General features: G+C 34.0%; 1 protein-coding gene across 2 annotated transcripts in view; it reads left to right on the top strand.

The window, feature by feature from the left end:
- Positions 1–26,075, top strand: part of LeuRS (Leucyl-tRNA synthetase) — a 388,197-nt gene that overhangs the window by 34,601 nt on the left and 327,521 nt on the right. For both annotated transcript variants that reach the window (XM_090395982.1, XM_090395980.1), the window contains exons 5-6: positions 11,633–11,794; positions 15,774–15,886. In XM_090395982.1, coding sequence (XP_090252108.1) covers positions 11,633–11,794; positions 15,774–15,886 — 275 coding nt within the window. The remainder of the gene's footprint in view (positions 1–11,632; positions 11,795–15,773; positions 15,887–26,075) is intronic.

Genomic DNA, 26,075 nt, shown 5'->3' with positions numbered 1-26,075 from the left:
CGGACTATGTTATACTTCTAAATAAATCTGCTACAAGTTTGCAAGATTCCTTGACTAAACTGAATAACTGTTATAATAGATATGGTATGAAGGTCAGCATTAAAAAGACAAAGACAATGAAAATAGGTAGAATTGTTAAAAATGTCAACTGTGTTGTGAACGGGGAACCTGTGGAACAAGTAAAACATTTCAACTACTTAGGCACGATTTTTAGTGAAGATGGTAAATGAAATATAGAAATAGACAACAGAATCAGCAAAGCTGGTATGGTGGGAAGTCAATTGAATAAATTCATATGGAATAAGAGAGAAATTAGTCGGAACACTAAATTAGTTGTATACAAGACAGTGTTCAAACCAGTTTTAACTTATGGATCTGAGAGCTGAATCAGAAGTAAAACAGTTGACCAAAGACTCGAGACTGCAGATATGAGATTCCTGAGAAAAATTAGAGGTGTGAACAGATGGCATCGATGGCAATATCATATTAAAAACGAGGATATTAGGAAAGAACTTGACATTGTCAGCATCCAGGAATGTGTTAGCAGAGCTAATCTCAGGTGGTATGGTTACTTAAACAGAATGGGCGAGGAAAGATTAGCATAACAAGCGTTCTCTGCCAGGTTGGCAGGAAAACGACCCAGAGGAAGACCAAGATATAGGTGGATTGATACAGTACAAAGATGCCTTAGACAATAGAAATATAAGATCTGATAATGTTGGAGTCTTGACAAGTAACAGACTGATTTGGAGGAAAATTGTAGATAAGGAGTTAGTAATGACGTAAATTTTTCATGTAGTACTATCATATTCTGTACACCCCTTGAGGGTACATGTCAGGAATTTGATGATGATGATAATTATACCACCTAATCTCAGCTGTATTCACATTGCGGGTCTGTAATAATATATGCAACTTCAGTTCATCTAACTTTATTTCCACATCAGCCTCTGCCACACTTGAGTGTTATACTCCATTCAGACAATACAACCTTGCAAAGCAATCACTCAGTAATTCAGCTGTTTCATCTTCTTCAATCAACTCTTTACCATCAGCAGATACCAAAATTATTCTACTGTAATTATACTTCCTTTGCATACAACATACTGAAAGAACTCTTTGGAATTTTCTTTGACTTACACAGCTGATTTTCCCTTATACTCTGATTTTGCTTTCCTTACATACATGTTAATTATCCTTCTGCCTTGTGCTGTTCATGTGCTTGCTGATCACCTTTATATTCCCTTTCTCCAAACTCCCCCCCCCCAGCTCTTGTTTAAATTTACTCATCCGTTAAGTTCCCTGATTTATCCTGATGAGGCATGCTGGCTACTACTACTCCCATCAAACCCCCTTAATAGTTGCCCATGTACTATTGACATCCAGCTCTTGCAGTTTCTTAAGCCATGATACTACTATAAACAGTTGTCTGGGGTTGTCATAATTATCAACTCAGTAATTTCACATATACCACTGGTTTAACTAAAATTTCACTAAAATTGTTGACTTTCATCACTCTCAACAGTTGGTGGCAGTGTAGTCACCTTGGTTACAGATAAGTCTTCTGATTCAATTACTAGAGCTAGCATCCTGAAACTTCCAGTACCTTTCTTAGTAACTGCATAAATTAATTTCCTTCCACCCACATGTCCTTTCATTCTATGTTTCCTTAGTTGTAGCTTCATTCATTATGATCTCTTGCACTCTACTCATTGAACTTATTTGCTGATGCATATAGTTTGCCCACCATTTCTAGATCCCTTCTTGGCTTTGTGCCAAGAATAGTCGATTCATGCTGAAGGGGAGAAAGAAATGAAGGATGTACGAATTGGTCGCCAACATGCGAAATCACGTGCTTTCTTGTCTGTCGCTGTACTAGTACTAGCTTGATTTTTGTTGTTCTCTTTTTGCATTATTTTTTTATTATTAATTTGTATGATGGATCCAGTACAGTCAACAAGTTCTGTTGTTAAACGTTTCAGTAGCTCTTGCAAAGGAATATTGAATAATGTGCTGACATTCTGCGAAAAAGAATCATCAGAAGGCCGTCTTCTTGTTCCCCTTTCTCAAGTCATAAAATGTGCAAGTGCAATTGTGGGCGTATCGGGGTCGACTGTTAAAAGAATTCGTAGGGAATCAAAAGGTGAAGGTAAGCCAAAATTTAAATCTCCTAAAAAAAAAAAAGCGCCAGAGAAAGAAAACCATCGAAACCGTAGCTTTGAATGATTTTGATGTAGATGTTATAAGAAGAGCTATTCACGAATTTTATGTATTCGAGAAAAGAGTGCCAACTGTTCCGAAATTGATTCCTGTGCTTAAAGAAAAAATTTATTTTCCTTGGAAAAGAGAAACTTTAAGGAAAATACTTCATGAAATCGGATTTTGTTTTAAAAAGTCCCAGAATAAAAGGAAACTTATCATAGAGCGAAGTGACATTGTTTTATGTAGAACGCAGTATTTGCACATATTAACACTCTACGTACATTTTTCCAACTGTTATACAAGCAAAATAGTCACACTTTAAAAACAACAATGTTCGTAAAAGAAAAGCTAAATTTTCCGACCTGTAGTAATAATAAACAAACTCAGTTTGTTTATTATTACATCCCAGAAGACAGACTGATTACCCTATTATCGGAATGGATTCTCCTTTTTCTGACATGCGCAGTAGTTTCGAGGGACCTCAAATCGGTGGGCGAACTATACCATCTGATCATCCTCTGGCCAACAGCAGTAATCAACTATATATTTTTTTCTTATGGCTTCTATTCACATTAGATAGCTTTAGATGCACTGCTTTCATGACCTGTGCTAAATTCCTAATCTTTTTTTTTTTTTTTTTTTTTTTTTTTTTGGCTACAGTTCATTTCCTACTATCAGCAATACCACTCCCTCCTCTTCCTGTTCTCCTTGAGAACACTATACCCCCTCACATTCTATCCCACTCACTATATTATCTTCTGTCAACCATGTCTCACCAATGCCAATAACCTAGCAAAGAACTAACCGGTGCAAAAAAAAAAAAATCATTCTGGCATTCACTCTAAGAGCGCTTCCTGAACACTGTCTCACCACTCTTACTTTCAAACCAGAATTCATTCACTATTGGTAAAGAATACATTTCACAGTCACTGCACCACAAAGTTTCTCAGGATGAACTCATGAACAAAAGGTACGTTGACACCATAATTTTAATTCCCATTCTCTTGTGTGCTGTCCTATGAAACGTATTATACAAAATAACTTATATATCAAATGCAAATTAATCTAATTGAAATTGCATATAAATATATTTAATGCAATTTATAAGCAATGTTGCTAGTACTCTGATCTCAGGCACATCTACCAGACAAATTGGGAAGCTGACTAATGTTCATTACTTGTGACCTCTCCCTCTTTGTAAGTGAAGATGACTCATAAAGCTTTGACTGGTTACTGGTACGTGACAGTTTCAGCTAACATAAGATTTCAAAGAATAAGCATTAATTCTGTATTTTCATTTTTATAATTTCATACTCTTTTAGTTCTTTCATATATACATCTACCATTATTTGCATTTCTACTTTTTCATGTTGTGTTTTTTGTTCTTCATGTTTACTACCAATCCTTTGTATATTGTCATCAGTTTCCTTCCTATTTCCATACAATTTCTTTTGTTTTATTTCCTGCCATTTCTTCCTATTTCCCATTTATTTCTATTCTCTTACGTACCATTTCTTTTTTTCCATGGGAAAAAAAGAAATGGTACATAAGAGAATAACTTTGTACTAAACTCTTTCTCTGGTCTGTCATGTTGGGGAAGGGGATCATAGACTTCCTTAAATGTGCATTTATACCAAATTATAGTACAATGTAAGGAACAGGTAGAAACTATAACACATTTTAGGAATGTTAGTCAAGTAAGTAATATTTATTATCCGACTAGTTTCACCGATTTTTGCTATCGGCATCTTCAGGGATACAATTGGTAAGCGATATGAAAGTAACAGACTAGGTTTTAACTGACAGTTCTAATTCATACAAAATTAGTACTGTGCGTGAGACAATATGCATGTTGCGGGTACATGATTTATTTGTTTAGAGACATAATGTAATTGGTGTAAAAGTTCATTTCATTGGTCAGACCTCTAGAAGCTTCGAAACGAGACAGAAGGAGCACATAGGCTATGTTAGAAACAACAGACAAGATATTTCAGGCCTTTCTTCCCACTTCGCCACTACAACCATCTTATTGAGTGGGATAAGAGTCATATGCCCTATATAGACGAGAACTGCCATTCCAGAACCTTCACGGAAGCTGCTATCGTCACCCATTCAACAGGAAACCTAAATAAGAATCAAGGTCTAATCCTACTGGAGATTAGGAAAATTTTAATTAGATCACTAAACACCAAAGAAATGAACTTTCATGCCAATTACATTATGTCTCTAAACAAATAAATCATGTACCCATGACACGCATATTGTCTCATGCACAGTACTAATTTTGTATGAATTAGAACTGTCAGTTAAAACCTAGTCTGTTACTTTCATATTGCTTACCTGTATCCCTGCAGATGCCAATAGCAAAAATCGGTGAAACTAGTCAGATAATAAATATTACTCACTTGACTAACATTCCTAAAATGTGTTATAGTTTCTAATACAAGTAGTCAAGAAAAAAAGTCACAGTAAGGAATAGGTGTTAAGAGCATGATTAGAGAGACCTAATTTACCAAAATTATTAAATTTTATGTGTCATTTGTGTTCTTTTTCTGGATTGGCATTTGCATAGTGCTTTATCAGTATGTGGTAAGTTACTGGTGCACTGAATTCAGTACACTCCATGGTGGAGGGATGGGAATCCTTGGAGAAATTAAATATGTTCTTCAGTTTTGTAGTAGTTTTAAAGGTGGTATTAAGGTGTAATTGTGTAGCATTCTATTTTTTTTTTTTTTTTTTCTGATATCCCTTTATTTTATGGAATGCTATGGTCTTACTATAATTATGTTATTTTCATTTTTAGGTGATTAATAATGTGAAGAATTTTGTTGATGGAATTTTTCCAATAGCCATTGTTTCTAAATGTTACTAATAATTTTAATTCATGCTGAAGAGTTTGCTCATTAGAGTTACTGCTCTTTTTTGAGTGGGGGTGGGGTGGTCACTGACTCCAAGTTTTAGTAAAAGGTCTACATGTATGCATAGGTTGGCTTGAGGTAGACAGTGAAGGATAAGACTGCCTGAGTAAATCCATGTGACAAATGTATCCAGAAGTGGAAGTGAGTTTTGGTTTTCAATTTCACTGGTAAATTGTGTGTTTGCTTTTTATTCAGGTAGCTGTTGGCCATATAACAAAAGCTTCCATATCAAGGTTGGCAATAGTAGAAGAAAGTGACGAGCTCATGGCCATATCTTCTTTTATTTTTGTAGGTAAAAATTACCATGTGAAGTAACCAAGAATGTAGTATGTGGGCAAAGAGGGCTCTAATATTAGAAATTTGTTTTGCAAGAAAAGAACCATGTCACTGATAGGGACATTTGTGAAAATTTTCTCATCAGTCTTTTGGATTCTTTTTTCTTACCATCTTTGCAAGAAAAAATGACCCAGAGAAAGACCAAGATCTAATAATATAAAAGTATTGACAAGGGATAGAATAATTTGGAGGAAAATTGTTTACAGGACATTAGTAATAATGTAAACTTAATCATGATATTCCTCACTAATGCTGGAATATTGCAGGTTCTGTACTTTTGTCCATAATTTTCCTTTTGTACAGCGGTAGCTTCTCAATAACCTCAAATCTTTTCCATAGATTCCATTCCTGGTTTTTCATTTGTAGTACTTAAATGCTATTCTAAAAATAGATTCTTATGAGTCACTGAATTTTCTCAAGCAATATTTTTCCATTATCTTTTGAATATTTATCTTGTCTCTAGCTTGTCCTGCACTATTTTACTTAATGAAACTGTTCTAATTTTAACTTTGTTTATAATTATCATGAGCCTCCATAGCTCAGTCGGTATCAACAGTGTTATTTCATTGGAAAGACCTTGGTTCCAATCTTGTCTAAGATGCAAAGAATCTTTATAGAGACTTTTCGCCTGAAGGGGAAACCTCCATGGAATCTAAAGACTCATTGTGGGAGGCAAACACTGTTACACACAAAGCCATCAAACCATGCTTTGGACTAATCCAATCTATTTGCATTCACCGCAATGTCAGGCAGTTTTCTACCGACCAACCACTCTCCATGCAAAGAACCTACTCCTTATGCCCCTGCTCACACCCTCCTTATATAACTTCTAGATAATATTCCCTTATTCTACCCCCTTCCCCCATTCTTTGAAAAACTTTTTCCACGTTAATCTGGTAAAAATCTTTCACCAACTTAAATGTCTCAATCACATCCCCTCTCTTCCTCCTATTCACAAGGCTTTGCAAACTACATTCTCTCAATTTGTCCTCATATCCCAGAGACCAGTTACGACCTTAGTCGGTCTTCTCTGGATTGTTTCCAACATTTTCTCATCACCATGAATACCAGAGAGCCAAATCTGTGCACAATAATCGGTACAAGGCCTGATCAAGATCTTGTACAATGGAACAGAACCTTTTTTTAATTTCTACAAGTTAAGGTCCTCCACATCATTGACATAATCTGATGTGATATCTTCACAACTTGTGCAATGTGACTTCTGAACTTCAGATCCTTGTCCACCACCACTCCAAGATCTCTTATCTCCTCAACTTCCTCCAGAATTTCTCCATTAAGTGCATACTTTGCATCCCATTGTTGCCTACCAAATTTCAGAACCTTACACTTGGCAACATTGATTTGACAGTTCTATAGTATTGCCCATCATCATCATTTTATATTGTGGTTATGATGGGCAATAGTATGGAACTGTCAATTCAGTGTTGCCAAGTGTAAGGTTCTGAAATTTGGTAGGCAACAATGGGACAAAATCTTCAAAGCTGGTATGGTAGGAAATCAACTGAATAAATTTATATGGAATAAGAGAGAAATTAGCCAAAACACTAAATTAGCTATATACAAGACAGTGTTCAAACCAACTTTAACTTAAGGGATCCATGAGCTAGGTTAGAAATAAAACACTTGATCAAAGACTAGAGACTGCAGATATGAAAGTCTTAGAAAGATTAGGGGCATGAATAGATGGAATCAATAGCAATATCATATTAAAAACGAGGATATTAGGAAAGAACTTGACATTAGCATCCAGGAATGTGTTAGTAGAGCTAGTCTTAGGTGGTATGGTCACTTAAACAAAATGGGAGAAGAAAAATTAGCAAAACATTTGTTCTCTGCCAGGTTGACAGGAAAAAGACCAAGATATAGGTGGATTGATACAATAAAAGGTGCCTTAGAAAACAGAAATACAAGATCTGATGACGTTGGAGTCTTGACATGTAATAGATTGATTTGGAGGAAAATTGTAGATGAGAAGTTAATAGTGATGCAAGTTTCATGTAGTACTATCATATCCTGTAAACCCCTTTAGGGTACAATCATAATCATTACTAACAATTATCATCATCAATAGTATATCATCAAATTCCTCACATTGTAGGAGGAATTTGATGATGATACTATTGCTCACTCATACAATCTATTCAAGTCCTCCTGTAAGGCCATAACATCTGCTTGATCCCTCATCATTCTTTCCAGTTTTGCATCATCTGCAAACAGTTGTATATATTACTAGTTAAACCTTTCATTAATATATAAATTGCATATGGCGGCAGGACTTATCCTCTTAGAAACTTAGGTTTTCATCTTGCAGTTAAGCAAACTGGTTGAGGAAGAAACATAAAATTTATACACAAAAGTATATTTACAGACAGACAGACTGATTGCCTTATCTTACTTAAACAAATTATGGTTAGGAAAGCCAAGGATACTTGACAGGTCATGGACCCTAAAGATCTATAACTCCACTGATGAATGGAATGCTTATAATAATAATAATTATTTTTTTTTTTTTGTGGGTGAATATAATTATACTTTGAAGGGAAAAAAGCAGTTAATTGCTTTATAAAATAATTTATGCATTGCATTTATTTCTCATTTATGTATTAACATACATAAATGAGAAATACTATTTGAAATGTTAACTTCTAATTTAAAAATTTTTTTTTTTTTGTTATTGATGATATGAGAAACTTTCAAGTTTTTGAGAAAAGCACCATAGTATTAATGTATTCTGGTAGCTCATTGCTCTTGTTTCATGTCTAAAACATATTAGAAGAATGCTGAGGGTTAAAGTTAATCTATGTGTAAGATTGGGACACGCATGCACGCACACAGGTTGATCAAAATTAAAATATCCCTTCCTAAGGTCTTCTGGAGAGCTACCCATTGATTCAAATGCAGTGAAACTTTGCAGGAATACATTGTGCATCATGCATAAGCAATATCTGATGAAGAATCTGCCAGCATGGTTGGACAAGTGGGTAGCGTATCCACTCTCCAACCAAAAGGCTGCAGGTTCGTATCCCTTTGTGGACATGGATGTTTGTGATTGTCTGTGAAAATACTAATGGTGATAAATGGCATTGGTGTAGATGATGATTGTTGTAGCTGATTGTTGTAGTTGGTTGGTGAATTTGAGTGGTGGATGCAGAGAGTTGTAGAGTAAGTGCCCTCTTTTGATGAGTCATTGAACTCCCTGGAGGTGTCATGCAATAATAATAATAATAGTTCCACAGGCACTGCTGCTGCACAACAAAATTGTTTTTCATATCTCATACCTCTCGGCAGTAACTGAGCAGGTCACAGAAACCGACTACAGGGATAGGATAATAGTGCGCCACATCGCTGGAATAAATGTATTAGTCTTAAGGGAGATTATGTTGAAAAATAAAAATAATTTTGAAATTATAAATTTTTTTTTTTTTTTTTTCATTGTTAGGCCGAGAACTTTTCAGACCACTCTCATATAAGGTACATCCATGTCTTTGCATGGATACAGCACATGCACTGCAGGAACTAATGCTGTTATTCATGGACTGCTTCCCAATGGCAGTAGCAACTTTGTTCACTTGTTGTGAACTGATTGGTTTGCAACTCGCCAAGTCTAACTCCCAACAATCCTGTTTCTTCAAAATGACTAATCATTCATCGCCGAGCACATGGAGATAGTGGAATGCAGCAACAGTATTGCAATTGTTTACGTAGTACAGCTTTATGAGTCAAGCACGTTGGGGTAAGGGTAAGGTTAGTGCTATCACTGTAGATGGTATTAACAACCAGAATGAAGGGAAAAATCCCATGTCCATCTTTTTAAACCCTCCTGGAACCTGCTGAGTTGCGTGATATGCAGATTTCATTCATTTGGTATTTACAGTGCCCCTTGTGGTGAATTTTGGAACTACTTTTTTTTTTTCACAGAAATCACTTCCACATGATGCACAACGTATTCTTGGCAAAGTTTCAGAGCATTTGGATCACTGGATGGTTCTCCACAAGGCCTTAAGCAGGGATAGTTTAATTTTGATCACCCTGTATATATATAAACTCAATAAAAGTAGAAGAAAAAAATCTTTAGTCCACCCATAGTACAAGTGTACTGTTGGTTTACAAATAAATCTTTTGTAGATGGGAGCCATAGAAAGAATGCTAATTATGACACAGGTGTTGAGGAGAATATACAAAGTTTGGTCCTCAGTGGTTATTCCTTTTCTTAATGAGTCTTATAGAGAAAAAACATAAGTCTTTATAATTTTCCATAGGATTTAAAAAAGTAAGAGGAAATTAAAGTTCTTTGTTTTGTGTCATGATATCTAGAGAAGCTGGCAGCTAAAACTTCAGATCCTCACCCCCACAAATTTTTAAAGGAATCCTGGAGTGTTCAACTTGAATTCAAATCCAAGATTGGGCTTTTCTTGATAAAGATAATAAATCTGCAGTTTGTTTAAGTGTATTACATACAAGATATTTTTCTTTAATAAGACACTTCTGGGCCTTTTCATTTGCCATTAGAAAGTTTTACTATTTTTTGAAATGTGTAATCTATATTGACTTGATGAAGATATATCAGACATAAGAACTGAATATTTTTATTGCTAGCCCTCAGTAAATATTAAAGATAGGAGAGAAAACTTTTCCATTTCTTCTGAGCTGTATAAAAAATAAAAATGATTTCCTTTTCATTTTCCCTCTAAAATAAAGGCAAAAATTGAATGCTTTCCTAAACTTTTATTTATAGTGTTGGCACAATCCAGTGAACCATAGTGTACTTTAAGGCAGACTCATTAGAGCAAGTTTATTTATTTATTTTAATCATATGCTTGATGTTGCAGTTAATCCTCACAGCATTGTTTTTATTAATAACGTATTTTGAATTAAATGTGAACCCGAAATGTGTCTTCACACTTCGGGTTCACATGAACTGATTTGGTACTCTCTACTAACCCATGGCATCCCGAAAGCCTATATATGCTGGGTGCAGTTCCTCTACACTAACACCACTAGCTCCATCTGCTATGCTGCTGGTGTCACCAAGCCATTTAATATTCAGGGCATCCACCAAGGATCTGCCCTACCACCAATTCTGTTTATCCTGTGCATGGACACAATGACTGCAGACCTTCAACAATCTCACCCATGGACCCCACTGTATGCTGACCTACAAGACCAGAGCGGAACTTGAGAATTGCTGGTCAACCAGTGGAAAACATGACTTGATGACTTCAGTTTACAACTTAACATAGCAAAAACTGAATATTTAGAATGTTGCACCCGAAGAAATGGCACAATTCTAGTCAATGGTACTGAACTTTCTAAGACCTCTAGCTTTTAGTACCTTGGATCCCATATGATGTCTGATAGTAGAGCCCTCCCAGATGCCTGGAAAACTCTTGGTATTGCCCCAATCCCAGAGAAGATGAGGGTCTCATCTTCTCTGAGATTGACCAGGGCTGACAAGGAATCTGTTGTGGTACAAGCCCTTACACCTAGCCCAGATGGCCGATGACCTAAAGGACACCCGAAAAAGCTATGGATAGACAGCCTAAAAGAAGACTTGCGGACCATTGGTGTCTGCCCTACTGATGCTGCAAACTGAACCAAATAGAGGCAAAAGAGCGGGGCTCTGCACTAAGTGGACATAACGGTAGGAGAAGAAGAATATGCAGTTCCTCAATTAATATAGCTGAATGATTTTTGAAACAATAGAAAGTAGATGATTATTATCATTTACCTCAGTACCTCCTGCCAATTGTAAAATGTGGGTGTTTATACATGTAGGATCAAACTTGTATTTTCAGTTTTGAAGTAATTTCAATACAGAATGCTTTCATACCACTTTCTAACTGAATTTAAACAACTGTCACAGCAAATATCACATTTTACAATTGGCAGGAGGTACTGAGGTAAAAATAGCAAGATTTAGGCAAAGTTACTCTTCTGTCTTCATAATTGAAAGTGATTAAATATTCAAAAGATAATGGAAAAACATTGCTTTAGAAAATTCATTGACTCATAAGAATTTATTTTTAGTAAAGCATTACGTTTTAGCATACTAAAATCTTATTCAGTAAATTGGCAGTATATAGTGTAATCCTCTGTTCTATATACTGCTTTCAGCACAAGAATTGGCTTTTATGTCATCAAATGTTTTTTTGTAGAGTAAAGCTGTAGCAAAGAGTGGAGCTGCCCGCTATCAGTGGCAGATTATGAAATCTCTAGGCCTAAGAGATGAAGAGATTAAAAAGTTTGCTGATGCTGATTACTGGCTGAATTATTTTCCTCCTCTTGCAATTAAAGATTTGCAGTCAATGGGAGCAAAGGTAAATAAGCTATTCATTCTGCAAAAATGTTTAAATTACATTGTACCCTTATAATTCCCTGAGTTGTAATTCTTTAACTAGCTAGTTTCATTCCTAAAAAAAAATAAAGATTGATATTTAAAATGATTTAATGATCAAGATTTTTTTGGGGTATCCTATTATATTAATCATACAATTTAGATTAACAAATTTATTCTTTCTTTTAACAGAGATTCAATCAGTATTTATCCTTTGTTAAGAAATTGAAAGTTTTTTTTGAGATTGTGAATTTTTTTTTCAATTTATTCAAAATACAAAACTTTAAGCTACTATCATTTTTGCAGATTTTTTACCCATTGAACACTGATTTTTATTTTTCATTCTCATCTATCTGATTATGCTATATACAATAAAATGCTAATCTCTTTAATATGAAAAACCATTACATCTTTCAACATATTCTGCTTATTTAAAAACAAAATGTTTAGAACCTATAACATAACTTCTATAAGATAATGCAGAAATTCACCTTCCACCACCACAATTTGTATTATGTATGCTTATACTACAATAGATTACACACTCTAGTGAACTGATGAACCATAGAAATAGTTTATAGTTCAGTTTGCTATAGTGAATTTAGATGAAAAAAAATATTATTTCCCACTGCCCCTAATTTTGGAATATATATCAAAGAACGTGTGTTTGATAGGATGACTGATATGATAGTCTTTTGTCACTCCAAGCCTTAGCAGGCTTTTAGGATCATCATTTTATTCTTTTCTCCCTCCACTCCATCCCCAAGCACCTTAATTTATTCCCCCCCCCCCCACACACACACACAAAAGTCAGAGTTTCAAGTATAGCAGCTGGAAGTTTGAATTATTTTAACCTTTGAAAAGCAGAAACTTAATTAGTTCTTTTATTTCATATTTTATATTAGAGTTTGATTCTCATTAAAACGCTATTTGGGATTCCCTTTGACTGCTTAGCTAATTTCTTCTCATGATCTGATTTTATAATTACTATGTTAGTCCTCTTTTGGTTTGTACTGCACTTGAGGGTGCTGATCAATTTTTTCTTTTTATTGCTTTCACAACATTTTCCTTTATTGCATTGTTCATCTATCAATGTCCCTTATCAATTTAAATTCTATCTAATTTTTCCTCCTGACACAAGGGTGTGCAGTTATTGAAGAACAAGCTGGATTCAGGCCAAATAGAAGCTGTCAAGATCAGCTTTTCACTTTCGACAAATAGTTGAAAAATCTTGGGAAAATAACAAAGATCTGTAATTAAGTTTTGTAGATCTGGAAAAGACATATGACAAGGTGCCAAGAGAAAAGCTATTCAAAACACTATAGTTGTATTGTGTCAATAGGACATTATATCAAGCAATACTTAGTTTATTTGAGTTGCAAGTCAGCAGTTAGAATTGAAGGATATACAGAATGAATTACTGTTAAATCTGGTTGTACAGATCAAGAATGTACATTATCCCCTCTGTTATTTATTATCTACATGGATCACATTATGAAGGAAAGTGATATTAAACCTGATATCAAAATTGGAGATGTTAATCTCAGCTCTTTACTTTATGCAGACAATGTTATACTTCTAAATAAATCCTGTACAAGTCTGCAAGATACCCTGACTACACTTAATAACTATTGTAATAGATATCGTATAAAGGTCAGCAATAACAAGACAAAGAGAATAAAAATAGGCAGAAGCATTGAAAATATCAACTGTATTGTGAATGGAGAACCTATAGAACAAGCAAAACATTTCAGCTACTTAGGCAGAGTGTTTAGTGAAGATGGTAAATTAAATATGGAAATAAACAACAGAATCAACAAAGCTGGTATGGTAGAAAGTCAACTGAATAAATTTATATGGAATAAGAGAGAAATTAGTCAAAACACTAAATTAGCTGTATGCAAGACTGTGTTCAAGCCAATTTTAACTTATGGATCTGAGAGCTAAGTTAGAAATAAAACACTTGATGAAAGACTAGAGACCGCAGATGTGAGAGTCTTGAGAAAGATTAGTGCATGAACGGATGGCATCAATGGCAATATCATATTAAAAATGAGGATATTGGGAAAGAACTTGCCATTGTTAGCATCCAGGAATGTGGTGGCATAGCTAATCTCAGGTGGTATGGTCACTTAAACAGTATGGGAGAGGAAAGATTAGCAAAACAAGTGTTGTCTTCCAGGTTGGTAGGAAAAAAACCCAGAGGAAGACCAAGATATAGGTGGAATGATACAGTAAAAAGTGCCTTAGAAGGCAGAAATACAAGATCTGATAATGTTGGAGTTAAGTTTCCTCCAAATCAATCTTGACAGGTAACAGATTGATTTGGAGGAAAATTGTAGATAGGAAGTTAGTGGTGGTGTAAATTTTTCATGTAGTACTGCCATATCCTGCACACCCCTTGAAGGTACATTGGAATTTGATGATGATGATTGCATGTACTAGTTTTTATAATTGGACCAAAGGCTTTGAATTTGCTTTAAAAAAAGGTTTGAAAGTTTATTTTCATTTTTATTTCTTTATTGTTCATAGCTTCAAGAAGAATAGACCTCATTGACCATTTCTCAATTGAAGGCGAGAAATTGGACATTTTCATGCCCTTCAGTGTAGAAATCTTGTTCCAGTTCAGCATGCTGAATTAGAACCAAAGATTAAGGCTTTGTGATGCATGAAGAAAGCTGCTCTGATGATATTTAAAATTTAAACAGTAATAGTTATACAGGCTTAAAATACAATAATCAGTATATGACGTATATTCAGTCAGAAAATGCAACAACATAGGAGATCGAAAGTATCATTCAAGGTAGTATTTTCCTGTTTATCTGATGTGAAGACACTGGGTATATCTCAGGAAAATGTATTGATTTTTCTCATCATGTAATCTTTAATGGTAATAGAACAGAATAAATATAATTTATTAGGCTGCTGATTTACTGAATTCAGAGCAGCATTTATCACAGAACATGCAGCACTACATTCAAATGGTTAGTGGAAACAGTTCAAAATTGTAACTGAAAAAAAAAACAAAAAAAAACAATGAGAACTGAAGCCTAGCTTGCACTCTGAGGACTGTGTGTGTGTGTGTGTGTCTAGAGAGAGGGAATGGTGGTCTTAGAATAATTCTCCCAAATTTTGGTCAAATTAATGAAACCATACTTTAGATTAGGAGAGTGCTACATTTTGCATGCCTACTCCAAAAGAAACTTCCCATATTTGTTATGGCTTTTTTTGTGGGAAGGGATATGGTATCTGCTATTTCTGACTAGCCATAATGTTGGTAGTATGTTCTTCAAGATGGATGTTAACATTTCTAATTGTCTTTATAGTAGGCCAAGTTGCATCCACATATGTGGCTTTCTCCTATTCCCCACAGTTGAAGATTCCTCTGAAAGAATCAGTAGTTGAAATCATGATAAAGCAATGTGATTTGAGAACTGAATAAAGAGTAGTTTCATCAGTACATGGGAAGGCTGTTAGAACTTCCCTGTTTGTTTTTAGCTTTGTAAATGCCCCAAAGAAACTACTTTGACGATGTTAACAAACTTTGAGAGGTAGGATTGACCTGAAGGATTTTTATCACCACAGTGTGAAAATGTCTTGCTTCAATACTTGTGGCCAAAAATAAAATAGTCTGCATTTTTCATTGACTTTCATTAATGCCTCTTAAAAGTAGAAAGCAATAAAATCTAATTGCAGTAGGTACTAAGTAGGGTGTACATGCTTTTCTCCTAACATTACCCTCCCAAAAAAAATTCCTGTTTTGGTTGCTTTGTTGAATTAAGAGAGCATCATCATCATTTTACAAGTTTATGATTCCATTGATTATAAGCCTTCATTTATATCAGAAATATTAAGATTAACATGTATTTCATGTTTGTGTATATTCAAACCAGTTATCTGTATGTATGTATATGTTAAAACTAAAATGGTATTTAGATATTTATTTAATATTTTCTGTGTAGGTAGACTGGAGACGTTCGTTTATCACAACTGATGTTAATCCCTTTTATGATTCTTTTATTCAATGGCAATTTATTCGGCTCAGAAATTGTAACAAGGTGCAGTTTGGAAAAAGGTACTTGTTTGGAAACTAGAATATCCCCAGACTTGGTATTTTTCTGATGTTATTTTTGTGTTTTAAGTTGTTTATTATTATTATTGATTTTTTTGTTGTTGAATAATAAGAATGGAAATGTTCTTTTATTAGGAAAACCGAATAAAGTTTAACTTGTATAGCATCTTCTTTTAGGATGATCTGAATAAACTAGTAATTTGGGCACAGGATAATGGCTGCCAGATCATTTTGCCAGAATGTAAAGTTATTCATTTTAGCATGAAAAAATTACAATATAGACTGTTATATTAAACAGAATAACTTTTAACATTTCCACTATTTCAGCAAAGTCAGATTTTCATTGTCAAGGAACAGTGAACAAACTAATATGTGCACACAGACACTACATTGGATAGGTAAGACTGAAGTAGAATAACAAAGGCAAGCTGAAGCCTTAAATTGTAAACCCCCCCTTCCCTCCCTTTAGTGAGATAGGATGAATGCCTTGGATGTTGGGCTCAAGTTCTAAGGATGAGTGCTTCTCAAATTTGAGACAGTTTCATACAGCCAGATTTGTTAGGTTTAGATAGTTCCTTAAGACTAAGCAGATTCCAGGATTAATCATTCATATTTAAATTTGTTCCTGTTGGAGTAAGGTAGCCTATTTTGCATTGTATCCTGTTATTAATGTCCAAGGCATAGTCAGAGCCCAAAGTGGATGTAGTCCTTGTTTTCAGCACTTCTGATGTTAACTGTTCTTCCTGTTTAGCCATATTGAAACAGCTTACACTGCACGGCACCTAGTAGATACCTGGCAAGTCTAGGGAGTATGGCTAGTCTTTAGGAGACTGAATAAGGGATACCAGTGTTTGATATTATCTGGAAGTAGTTAAAAAAGGTTTCTTTTTTTTTTCGTGTTGCTTGTTCATCATTTGCTAGAATATTCTAGCAAATGATGTCAATGCTAAGAAATTTTTATTTGCTGGACACAGGTGCATACAGCTAATTCTCTTTTTATATGGCTTTTTTTTTTACATGATTTTGAAATAACACAGTTTAGAAAACACAAGCAATTCTATTTTACACTGTATATTTTGATTTAACACGGTTCAAATGGCGCTTATGTTTAAAATTTCTGTTTGAATTCAGTTCTGTTAAAAAGGGTATTTCCATTATAATTATCATTTCCTAGTATGGTACATATTTACTTAAACTTGAATTTTGTGGACACCCCCCCCCCCCCTCGATGTTTTAAATATCAGGGATTACTCTATGCTACAGAATGTAGACAAATCAAGTTATATACAGAATTGACAAAAAAAAAGTGTTGGTGGCTTTAAAGCAGCTAAGGATTGTGTGACTATTATTTTGCAGCAATACTTCAGGAGATCGTATATTAAAACCATTACTCATTAATTAGGGAATGGTGATAGGTTTGGTGTATTCTCTTTTTTTTTTTTTTTTGAGGGGATGTGAGAGGTAATGAATGTGCTTTTGGGATTTCATTATTTTTTTTGATTTAGTATAGATTGTAGCCATTGGCTAAGAAGATGCTGTGAATGTGTTTTAAGTTCTGTGGTGAGGGAATTATTATCAGAACTAATCGATATTGCCTTATTGTACAGTTTTAATAACCTCATACAGTTGGGAGGGGTGACCTGGTTAGTGCATCTATCTGTGTTTTGGGGGGGGAGGATTCTGTAAACTGAGAATGCCAAGGATCCGTCAGGTTAGTGTGTAATTAATGTATCTAAAAAGGGGAGACTATTTTATTTCTACAACGAACTGGATTCTGGGATATTGTCATTAGCATGGTTTTAAGAGTCTTTGTGAGAAGATGGAGAACACATTATCAACATAGTGAAGCCAAACAGTATGGCTGTGTGATTCAGAGGTTAAGGATGTTTCTTCAAAGATCTCCATGAAGTAACTGGGGGGGGGGTGGAGAAAATAGAAACCCCATGGCTGTTCCCTCATTTGTTTGTAGAATTTACCTTCCCAAATGAAAGAGCCTGAGTTCATGGTGAATTGAAACAAGGCTGTTTATCTTTAAGATAAACATTGGTGAATAGAGAGAGGAGACATCAAAAGTAACTGCACTAACCAAGATTATTGGATAGTGCAGTTACTTTTACATAATCTGTTACTTTTACTTAATGCAGTTACTTAATCTGTTCAAATAACAATGCCTTAACTACTGAACTTAACCATATCCTCAGCCAATGGCTACAACCCCCCCCCCCCCCCAAAAAAAAATCCAGAAAATATTAAAACCAGTTAGCCACAATCCCCTCCCCACCTTCATAACAAAGATTACACTAAATCTATAACCATTCCTTATATCTGGGGCATGTCTGAAAAGCTAACAAAAATCCTAGAAAAATATCACCTGACTACCTGTTACAAACCATATAAGAAATTGACATCCCTTTTCTGATCCACCAAAGACCAGCCACTTCCCCTAGACCTACCTGGAGTAATACCAGGTCCCTTGCAGTTGTAAACTGACTTACTATGGCCAAACAGGCAGAACAGCTAATATCAGGATATCCGAACACAAAGGCTACATCCGGTTTCACCAATACAGCCACTCAGGACTTGAGGACCATGCGCTAGATACCCACCACAGAATACACTGGAAGAAAGCCACCTTACTACACCGCAGCAAATATAAATATGAAAAATTATTCCTGGAATCAGCCTTGGCTCTAAAAAAACTTCCTAAACCTCAGCAAATTTGGATGCATGAAACTGCCCAAAATTTGGAAAGCTTGCATCCTAAGAACATCATCCCAACAGCCAAGACAACCCAATTTAGCCTGTTAGGGACACCTTTAGATCTCTAGACCCAATGCCAGTTGCCTTCTTCAGCCTCATTTGTTCTTGTTAGTGCCTGCGTGCACATATCATAGTTTTATGTTCCCAGAAGATGGCAATGTAACATTTCCAAAATATTGGAAGGTATCTGAAAGAGATTAATTCTTTTTGTTTTTAAGGATAAGGAAAACTTTTAAATTATCTTTGTATTTTAAGAAAATAGAAAAGGAACTGATATTGCAGAGAAGATATGAAAGAAGAAATACATTCTTTCTTAAGAAAACTTGCACACAAGTTATCTTTTTGCTTAAAAAAGATAACTTGTACAATCTGGACCATTAAATGGCAAGATTTTTATTATCTTTTGCATAAAAAAAAAAAAAAAAAAAAGATATGAGCTGATTATATTTCTATGGCTACTGTTTAGAATGGAAGAAACTGCATTATAAGTTTGAAGTTTGTATATTCTCATCAAATTTTGTGATCTTGAAGAGAAAAGACAAGAAATGTTGCTTGGGGTTTATGTTCTTTGTCTGATGTTAAGTTTGTGGACCCTTTTCTCTTTAGGAGATAAGTTTTATTTATAATGCAAACTTGTATATAGCGCTTGTGAAACATACACATTTTACTCACACTGTTAATGCAATACCATAAATTTACTCCAACATTAATTTATGTAAATAAAGATATTATTTTTGAATTTTCTTCTCTTCAGTTAACTTATTTAATAATATCTCGGATCCGAATCTGTGATGTTAACCACTTAGGCCAGTCAACTTTGGTTTTTAATGACAACCAGTGAGACAAGACACTTGTTCTCTCTCTGGCCACACAGTCCATGTAGTTCATTCCCACCAATGGGCTATTTATATCATGATGTGGTAACTCTTTTGATGTCCATTGTTGTATTTTCTTTCTCCATTTGTCATTTACATTATAATACAGTAGATCCACACTTTACAACAGGTAAAAATTTTGTCATGAGTATGTTGAAATGCATAACCTTCTATCTGAAATTGCTGAATGACTGACAGATCACAGAACCCAACCAAGAATGAAGCATTGCAATTAGTATGAATGATTTCTAATAACTCAATCAACATTTACTTTTTATCCAGTGATCAGAAAACTTGGTGTACATATTTACATTAAAAAAAAAAAATACTATGAGTTGCTGTGCTGGATCACTTCACAAGCATAGAGGGGAATTCTATAGTTAAAGCTGACTTGTAATTTACTTTACTCTGTTTATTGTCTGTTAAGTTCCAAATTATTTAGTACAATATATATTTATGCATTCAAAAATGGCTGGAAAGAGGAAAATTGAATTTGAGAATACAAAATTTAAAAAAAATAGAAGCATTAATAACATTAGGAAAGAATGAAATTTTTAGCCTTCAGGACAAGAATGAAATTGATGGATCTTGCTCTAAGGCTCAGTTGTCTCATTCTTTGGTAAACACCATCTTAAAGAATACACAAAAAAATTATGTTATATTCGTGAAATTGGGGTCAATTTATGATGGTTTGTTCAAGTTTTTCCAGAAGTCATTAGGTAATTAAAGCAGGGGGAATTGGGGGACCACTACATATACTTGACTTTAAGATATGTCTCCTTGGCTTATGTGTGGCAACAAGAATATGTCATTGTGTCAAATTTTAAGTTTTTCCCCTGAATACTAATTCAGCGGTTCTTCTTTTGATCAAGGATTAGGCATTTTATTGTTTCAACTTTAATTTTCTTTTCATCTTACAGCTGGTCTTTCTCTCTCTCTCTTCTTTTGGTATAGATTTATATACTAATTCTTTTTTTTTTTCTTCTTTTCTTTCCATCTTGTATATTATATTCGTGAAAATGGGGTCAATTTATGATGGTTTGTTCAAGTTTTTCCAGAAGTCATTAGGTAATTAAAGCAGGGGGAATTGGGGGACCACTACATATATTTGACTTTAGAGATATGTCTCCTTGGCTTATGTGTGGCGACAAGAATATGTCAGTGTGTCAAATTTCAAGTTTTTCCTCTGAATACTAATTCAGCAGTTCTTCTTTTGATCAAGGATTAGGCATTTTATTGTTTCAACTTTAATTTTCTTTTCATCTTACAGCTGGTCTTTCTCTCTCTCTTATTTTTGGTATATATATATATATACTAATTCTTTTTTTTTTCTTCTTTTCTTTCCATCTTGTATAAATGCTCTGTCCATTTCTCTCTACATTCTTTGATCTTTTCATTTTTTATGTGGTTCTAATTTGTACATCCTTGTATTGTTCTTAAAAATTTCATTTCTGCTTGCCTGTATTTTATTTTTATTTTTCCTTTTAACAGTCCATATTACTGAACTGTGTAATAGAGTGGGCATTGCCATTCTTTATGAAATTTAAGTTTGGTTTCTCATCTCATTTTTTTTTATTCAGTGTCATTTTAATTGCTCCATAGATTTTTCTGAAATTTATTTATTTTTTTATCTTTGTCTTTTGGATATGATACTATGAAACCTAAGTCTGTGTCATCTGTTGTATTATTTTATTTTCTATGACCATTTTTGATCTAATGCAGTGGTGGCCAACCTTTTACGTTTCATGTGCTCCTGTACTCTTTAAAACTCCCTGGAAAAATATGTTAATATAGACATGATATATTTATTAGAATCTAGTTGTACATTTTCTAGGTTTTTAAATCATGATTTTACTTTCTCAAATATGTCTGAGCCTCTTGTTTTTCCATTAAGCAATTCAAGACTGATATGTTCTTCACAAACATTAAAATTATCATCAATTCATCTTATAAAAATGCTTGACTGGGTTACATCACATATGTCAACAGATTTGTATAAACATGGACAAGGTCTTTCAGTTGCTCAGATCATGTCATGTATTATGTAAGAAAGTGTTTTCACAAACAATGCACAATGATTTTCCTGACAAATTCATTATAAATAAGAACTCATTTTCCCACTGTTCATGGAATTCATGCTTACTCTCACCTTTTGTTTTGTTTTTTTTCTTTTGCACTGTGATGGGTAACTGAATGTAAAAACAAGGCTCAATTTTTGAAAAAGTACAAAACTGCAAATGTTCACAAAGGATGAACAAAGCACAACACCATAGCCCATGTGTATCAGTTGTCAACTGACTGACAAAAACCTGCAATGCACAGCTATTACTAATGCTTGGGGCCTCAGGTTTAAAGAAGCGAATGTGCAAAAGATGTGCACAAAACTATAAAATTGTTAAAAATAACATTAAGTTTTAGCTTTTTTTCTACAAATCGGTTTTTGGTTAATACTTTTTGCATAAATAGGCTTACTTTTTTATTATTATCACTGGGGTCCAATGTGCCACTTCTGATCATCTAATTCCACTTTTGGTGCATACTCCGTAGGTTGGCCATCCCTGATCTAATACAATCTTGACCATTAAATGGCATGATTTTTATTATCTTTTGCATTTTCTTTAATGTGTCTTGTTGGTTTATTTTATTTATTTAATAAACTGATTTTTGAAGGTCATCTTCCTTGTCTGTAATATAATCTGGTCATCTGCGTACAGCATTGTATTGATAACAGTTTTTCTATCTAACTGGATACCTTGTTTTATTAATGTTTTCCCTTGTCTATTTTCCTGGTTTTCTCTTCACTGATCTTTAAAAATTTACTTGTTTTTTCGACTGCACCATTAAAGATCGCGTAGAGGAATTGTATGTTTTTCCCATACATGCAAGAGAAACGTCCAGCTCAACACGGAAATATCTCTAAAATGTAATTCTAATTCAAGCAACATTTTAAACTTAGTATCAGTAAGTCGTGGCTATTCTATCTTCAGGATACACACAGGTTCTATGTTTTTTGAGACAGTGCATTGGTAAGGCAGAATCAGGCAAGCTATTAACAAACAAAACTGTTTATTCATTCTAAGTCAAGGTAATTACAAAGATTAAAACTACACATATCAAAATATCTGTCTCTGATTAACTCAGCTAAATAACAATGGAGACAAAGTAAAGCACGTGTCTGGTTTTCCACTTGATTAGATTACAATTCTCGCTTAAGCTCTATGACAAAGAATACATATATGCTCATGGCAATCAGACACGTGGGTAGACATATACACACTCTGACATGACATAACTTAACTCAGGCTAAAGACAAAATTAGGCATAACTAAACTTTACAATCAATTTCCCTTTCATCACATAACATTATCAAATTTCTCTGAACTCTGTATACAATTAGTTCACAATTAATTAGAAGTGCGGCTTTCCGACTTCACAAAAATGCTTTTTACGCTAACTAACTATGCTTCTTCATTATCAATTCATGAATCATTATACCTGTAAATAAATATCAATTTCTTTTTCACATTATCTTTTCATTTTTTTGTCTAGTGTTAATAATATATATATAACATTTACAGTTTTTGTATCATATAAGACAATATTGATGTAGGTACTGACAGACATGATTCATCATGTAAACAGATGATGTAAACTTATGGTATCAATACAGTACTGTAAATGTATTTTCACTTCCTTATGATTTTCTTTAAGAACATTTTTTTTTCTCTAGCTCACTTTATTGTAAGAATATAGTATACAATACATACATGCCATACAAAATGTGTTGATCGATTGTTTTTGTTATTGGTAAGATTTCTTGTCAACAGTAGACTATTAGTAGGTAAGTTTTTGAGGAGTCATGAGTTATGTGGATTTTCGAACAACACTGGAGGTCAGTGGCCTCCTAACCCCTGCGTTGTTCAAGGATCAACTATATATCTATTACAAGAAAAAAGCATTAGAATTCTGTATCGATCATGATTAACAGATTACCTAAAAGAAGTCCAAATCAGTGAAGATATAGAAGAAGAAGAAGAATGGAAAACTTTATAATAAAGATAATCCATAAAACAGCCTCTGAAGTCCTCTAAAATAAAATATTAAAAAGAAAAACATTGAAAATCTGGAACACAGATATAGAAAATGCAATAAATGAGAAACATGACATATAAATCACTCCTTCAAAAACATACCAAGGAACAGAAGAAATATACTAAAACAAATGAAATATACCTAAAACCATAGTACAGAAAGCTCACCAAGATTCTTGGGACAGATTTATTAATGAAATAGAAGACATATATGGAAAACAAAACATAGCCTACAAAATATTAAGGAAATTTAAATAACAAAGAAAGAGATACAGCACAAATCAACATAATACAAGAGAAACAATAGATAGAACATTATAAGAATTTATGGTATGACCCAAATTTAATAATAGAAAATAATAATGAAGAAATCACTACTGATATAGAACCAATAAAATTGGAAGAACTAAAAAAAAGCAATTTAAGGTATCAAAAAATAGAAAATCAACTGGATTAGATGGCATAAATACAGAGCTTTGGAAATATGGCAAAGAATATTTACATTATAGATTCTTAAAATTAATAAATAACTGTAGGAGAAAATGTCCATCAAATTGGTTAAAAGATAAGGTTATATATCTGTTCCTCAATGCTTACAGTGATCAGAATACATCATGAAAATTATGGAAACAACTTCAATGTTAGAGTAAAACTTTAGTTTAATATAAACTAAAATAAACACTCGACATATCGAACTTCACATTAAGGTCATCATCTGGAGTATACACATATATACAAAGAAACAAGCTGCACTGAAATCTACATGATATGCTAAAGTTACTGATCAACCATTAAAGCTATTCGCCTGATCTCTGGTGAAAAAAAAAAAAAAAAAAAAGAACCTTTACTACATTAAAGCTAGAGTCCTGTTATTATTATTATCTATTAGGTTACAAAATTAAATTAATCTGGAGAGCAAACTGTTCACACAAAAAAATTACTTATATAAGTATTCATATAAATTACAACAAAGCAATATGGATAGTGGCCAATAAAAGTTGAAATATTGTTTCGCGTCCTGAAGTAAGATTTGCTGGAAAACTAAGTGGGCTGAATGTGTGCCATCCAAATTCTTGGGATTTTTATGCCTCCTTTATTGTTAAGATTAGGGTGGTTAATCAAAATTACAAAGGCTTCTTTAAATTTCTGTTCATACCAGTTCATGTGTGCCATCTAAGAATTTGGATGGCACACATTCAGCCCACTTAGTTTCCCAGCAAACCCTGACTTTAGGACTCTAAGCAATTTTTCAGCTTTTATTGGCCACTATCTATATTGGTTTGGTGTAATTTATATCATCATCATCATCATCAAATTCCTGCCATGTACCCTCAAGGGGGGTACAGGATATGATAGTACTCCATGAAAAAAATTACATTATTATTAATTTCCTATCTGCAATTCTCCTCCAAATCAGTCTGTTAATTGTCACGACTCCAACATTATCAGATCTTATATTTCTATCATCTAAAGCACTTTGTACCGTATCAATCCACCTATATCTAGGTCTTCCTCTGGGTCGTTTTGCTGCCAACCTGGCAGAGAACACTTGTTTTGCTAATCTTTCCTCGCCCATTCTATTTAAGTGACCATACCACCTGAGATTAGCTCTGCTAACACATTCCTGAGTGCTGACAATGTCAAGTTCTTTCCTAATATCCTCGTTTTTAATATGATATTGCCATTGATGCCATCTGTTCACGCCTATAATCTTTCTCAGGACTCTCATGTCTGTGGTCTCTAGTCTTTGGTCAAGTGTTTTACTTCTGACCCAGCTCTCAGATCCATAAGTTAAAACTGGTTTGAACACTGTCTTGTATACAGCTAATTTAGTGTTCCGACTAATTTCTCTCTTATTCCATATGAATTTATTCAATTGACTTCCCACCATACCAGCTTTGCTGATTCTGTTGTCTATTTCTATATTTAATTTACCATCTTCAGTAAAAATCGTGCCTAAATAGCTGAAATGTTTTACTTGTTCCACAGGTTCTCCATTCACAACACAGTTGACATTTTCAATGATTCTGCCTATTTTTATTCTCTTTGTCTTTTTATTGCTGACCTTCATACCATATCTATTACAACAGCTATTCAATTTAGTCAGAGAATCTTGCAGACTTGTAGCAGATTTATTTAGAAGTATAACATCATCCGCATAAAGCAAAGAGCTGACATTAACATCTCCAATTTTGATATCATGTTTAATACCACTTTCCTTCATAATGTGATCCATATAGATAATGAATAACAGAGAGGATAATGTATATCCTTGTCTCACACCAGATTTAACATTAAACAATCTTCCTGTACTTCCTTCAATTCTGACTGCTGACTTACAACTCAAATAAAGACTAAGTATTGCTTGGTATAATGCCCCATTCACACCATATAACTGCAGCGTATTGAATAGCTTCTCTCTTGGCACCTTGTCATATGCCTTTTCCAGATCGACAAAACTTAAAT

Source organism: Typopeltis vanoorti, chromosome 7 (genome assembly GCF_054136105.1).
Source record: "Typopeltis vanoorti isolate ZY-2024b chromosome 7, IOZ_Tvanoo_1.0, whole genome shotgun sequence".
NCBI classification, from domain to species: domain Eukaryota; kingdom Metazoa; phylum Arthropoda; class Arachnida; order Uropygi; family Thelyphonidae; genus Typopeltis; species Typopeltis vanoorti.
This window is presented reverse-complemented; position numbering and strand designations above follow the sequence as displayed.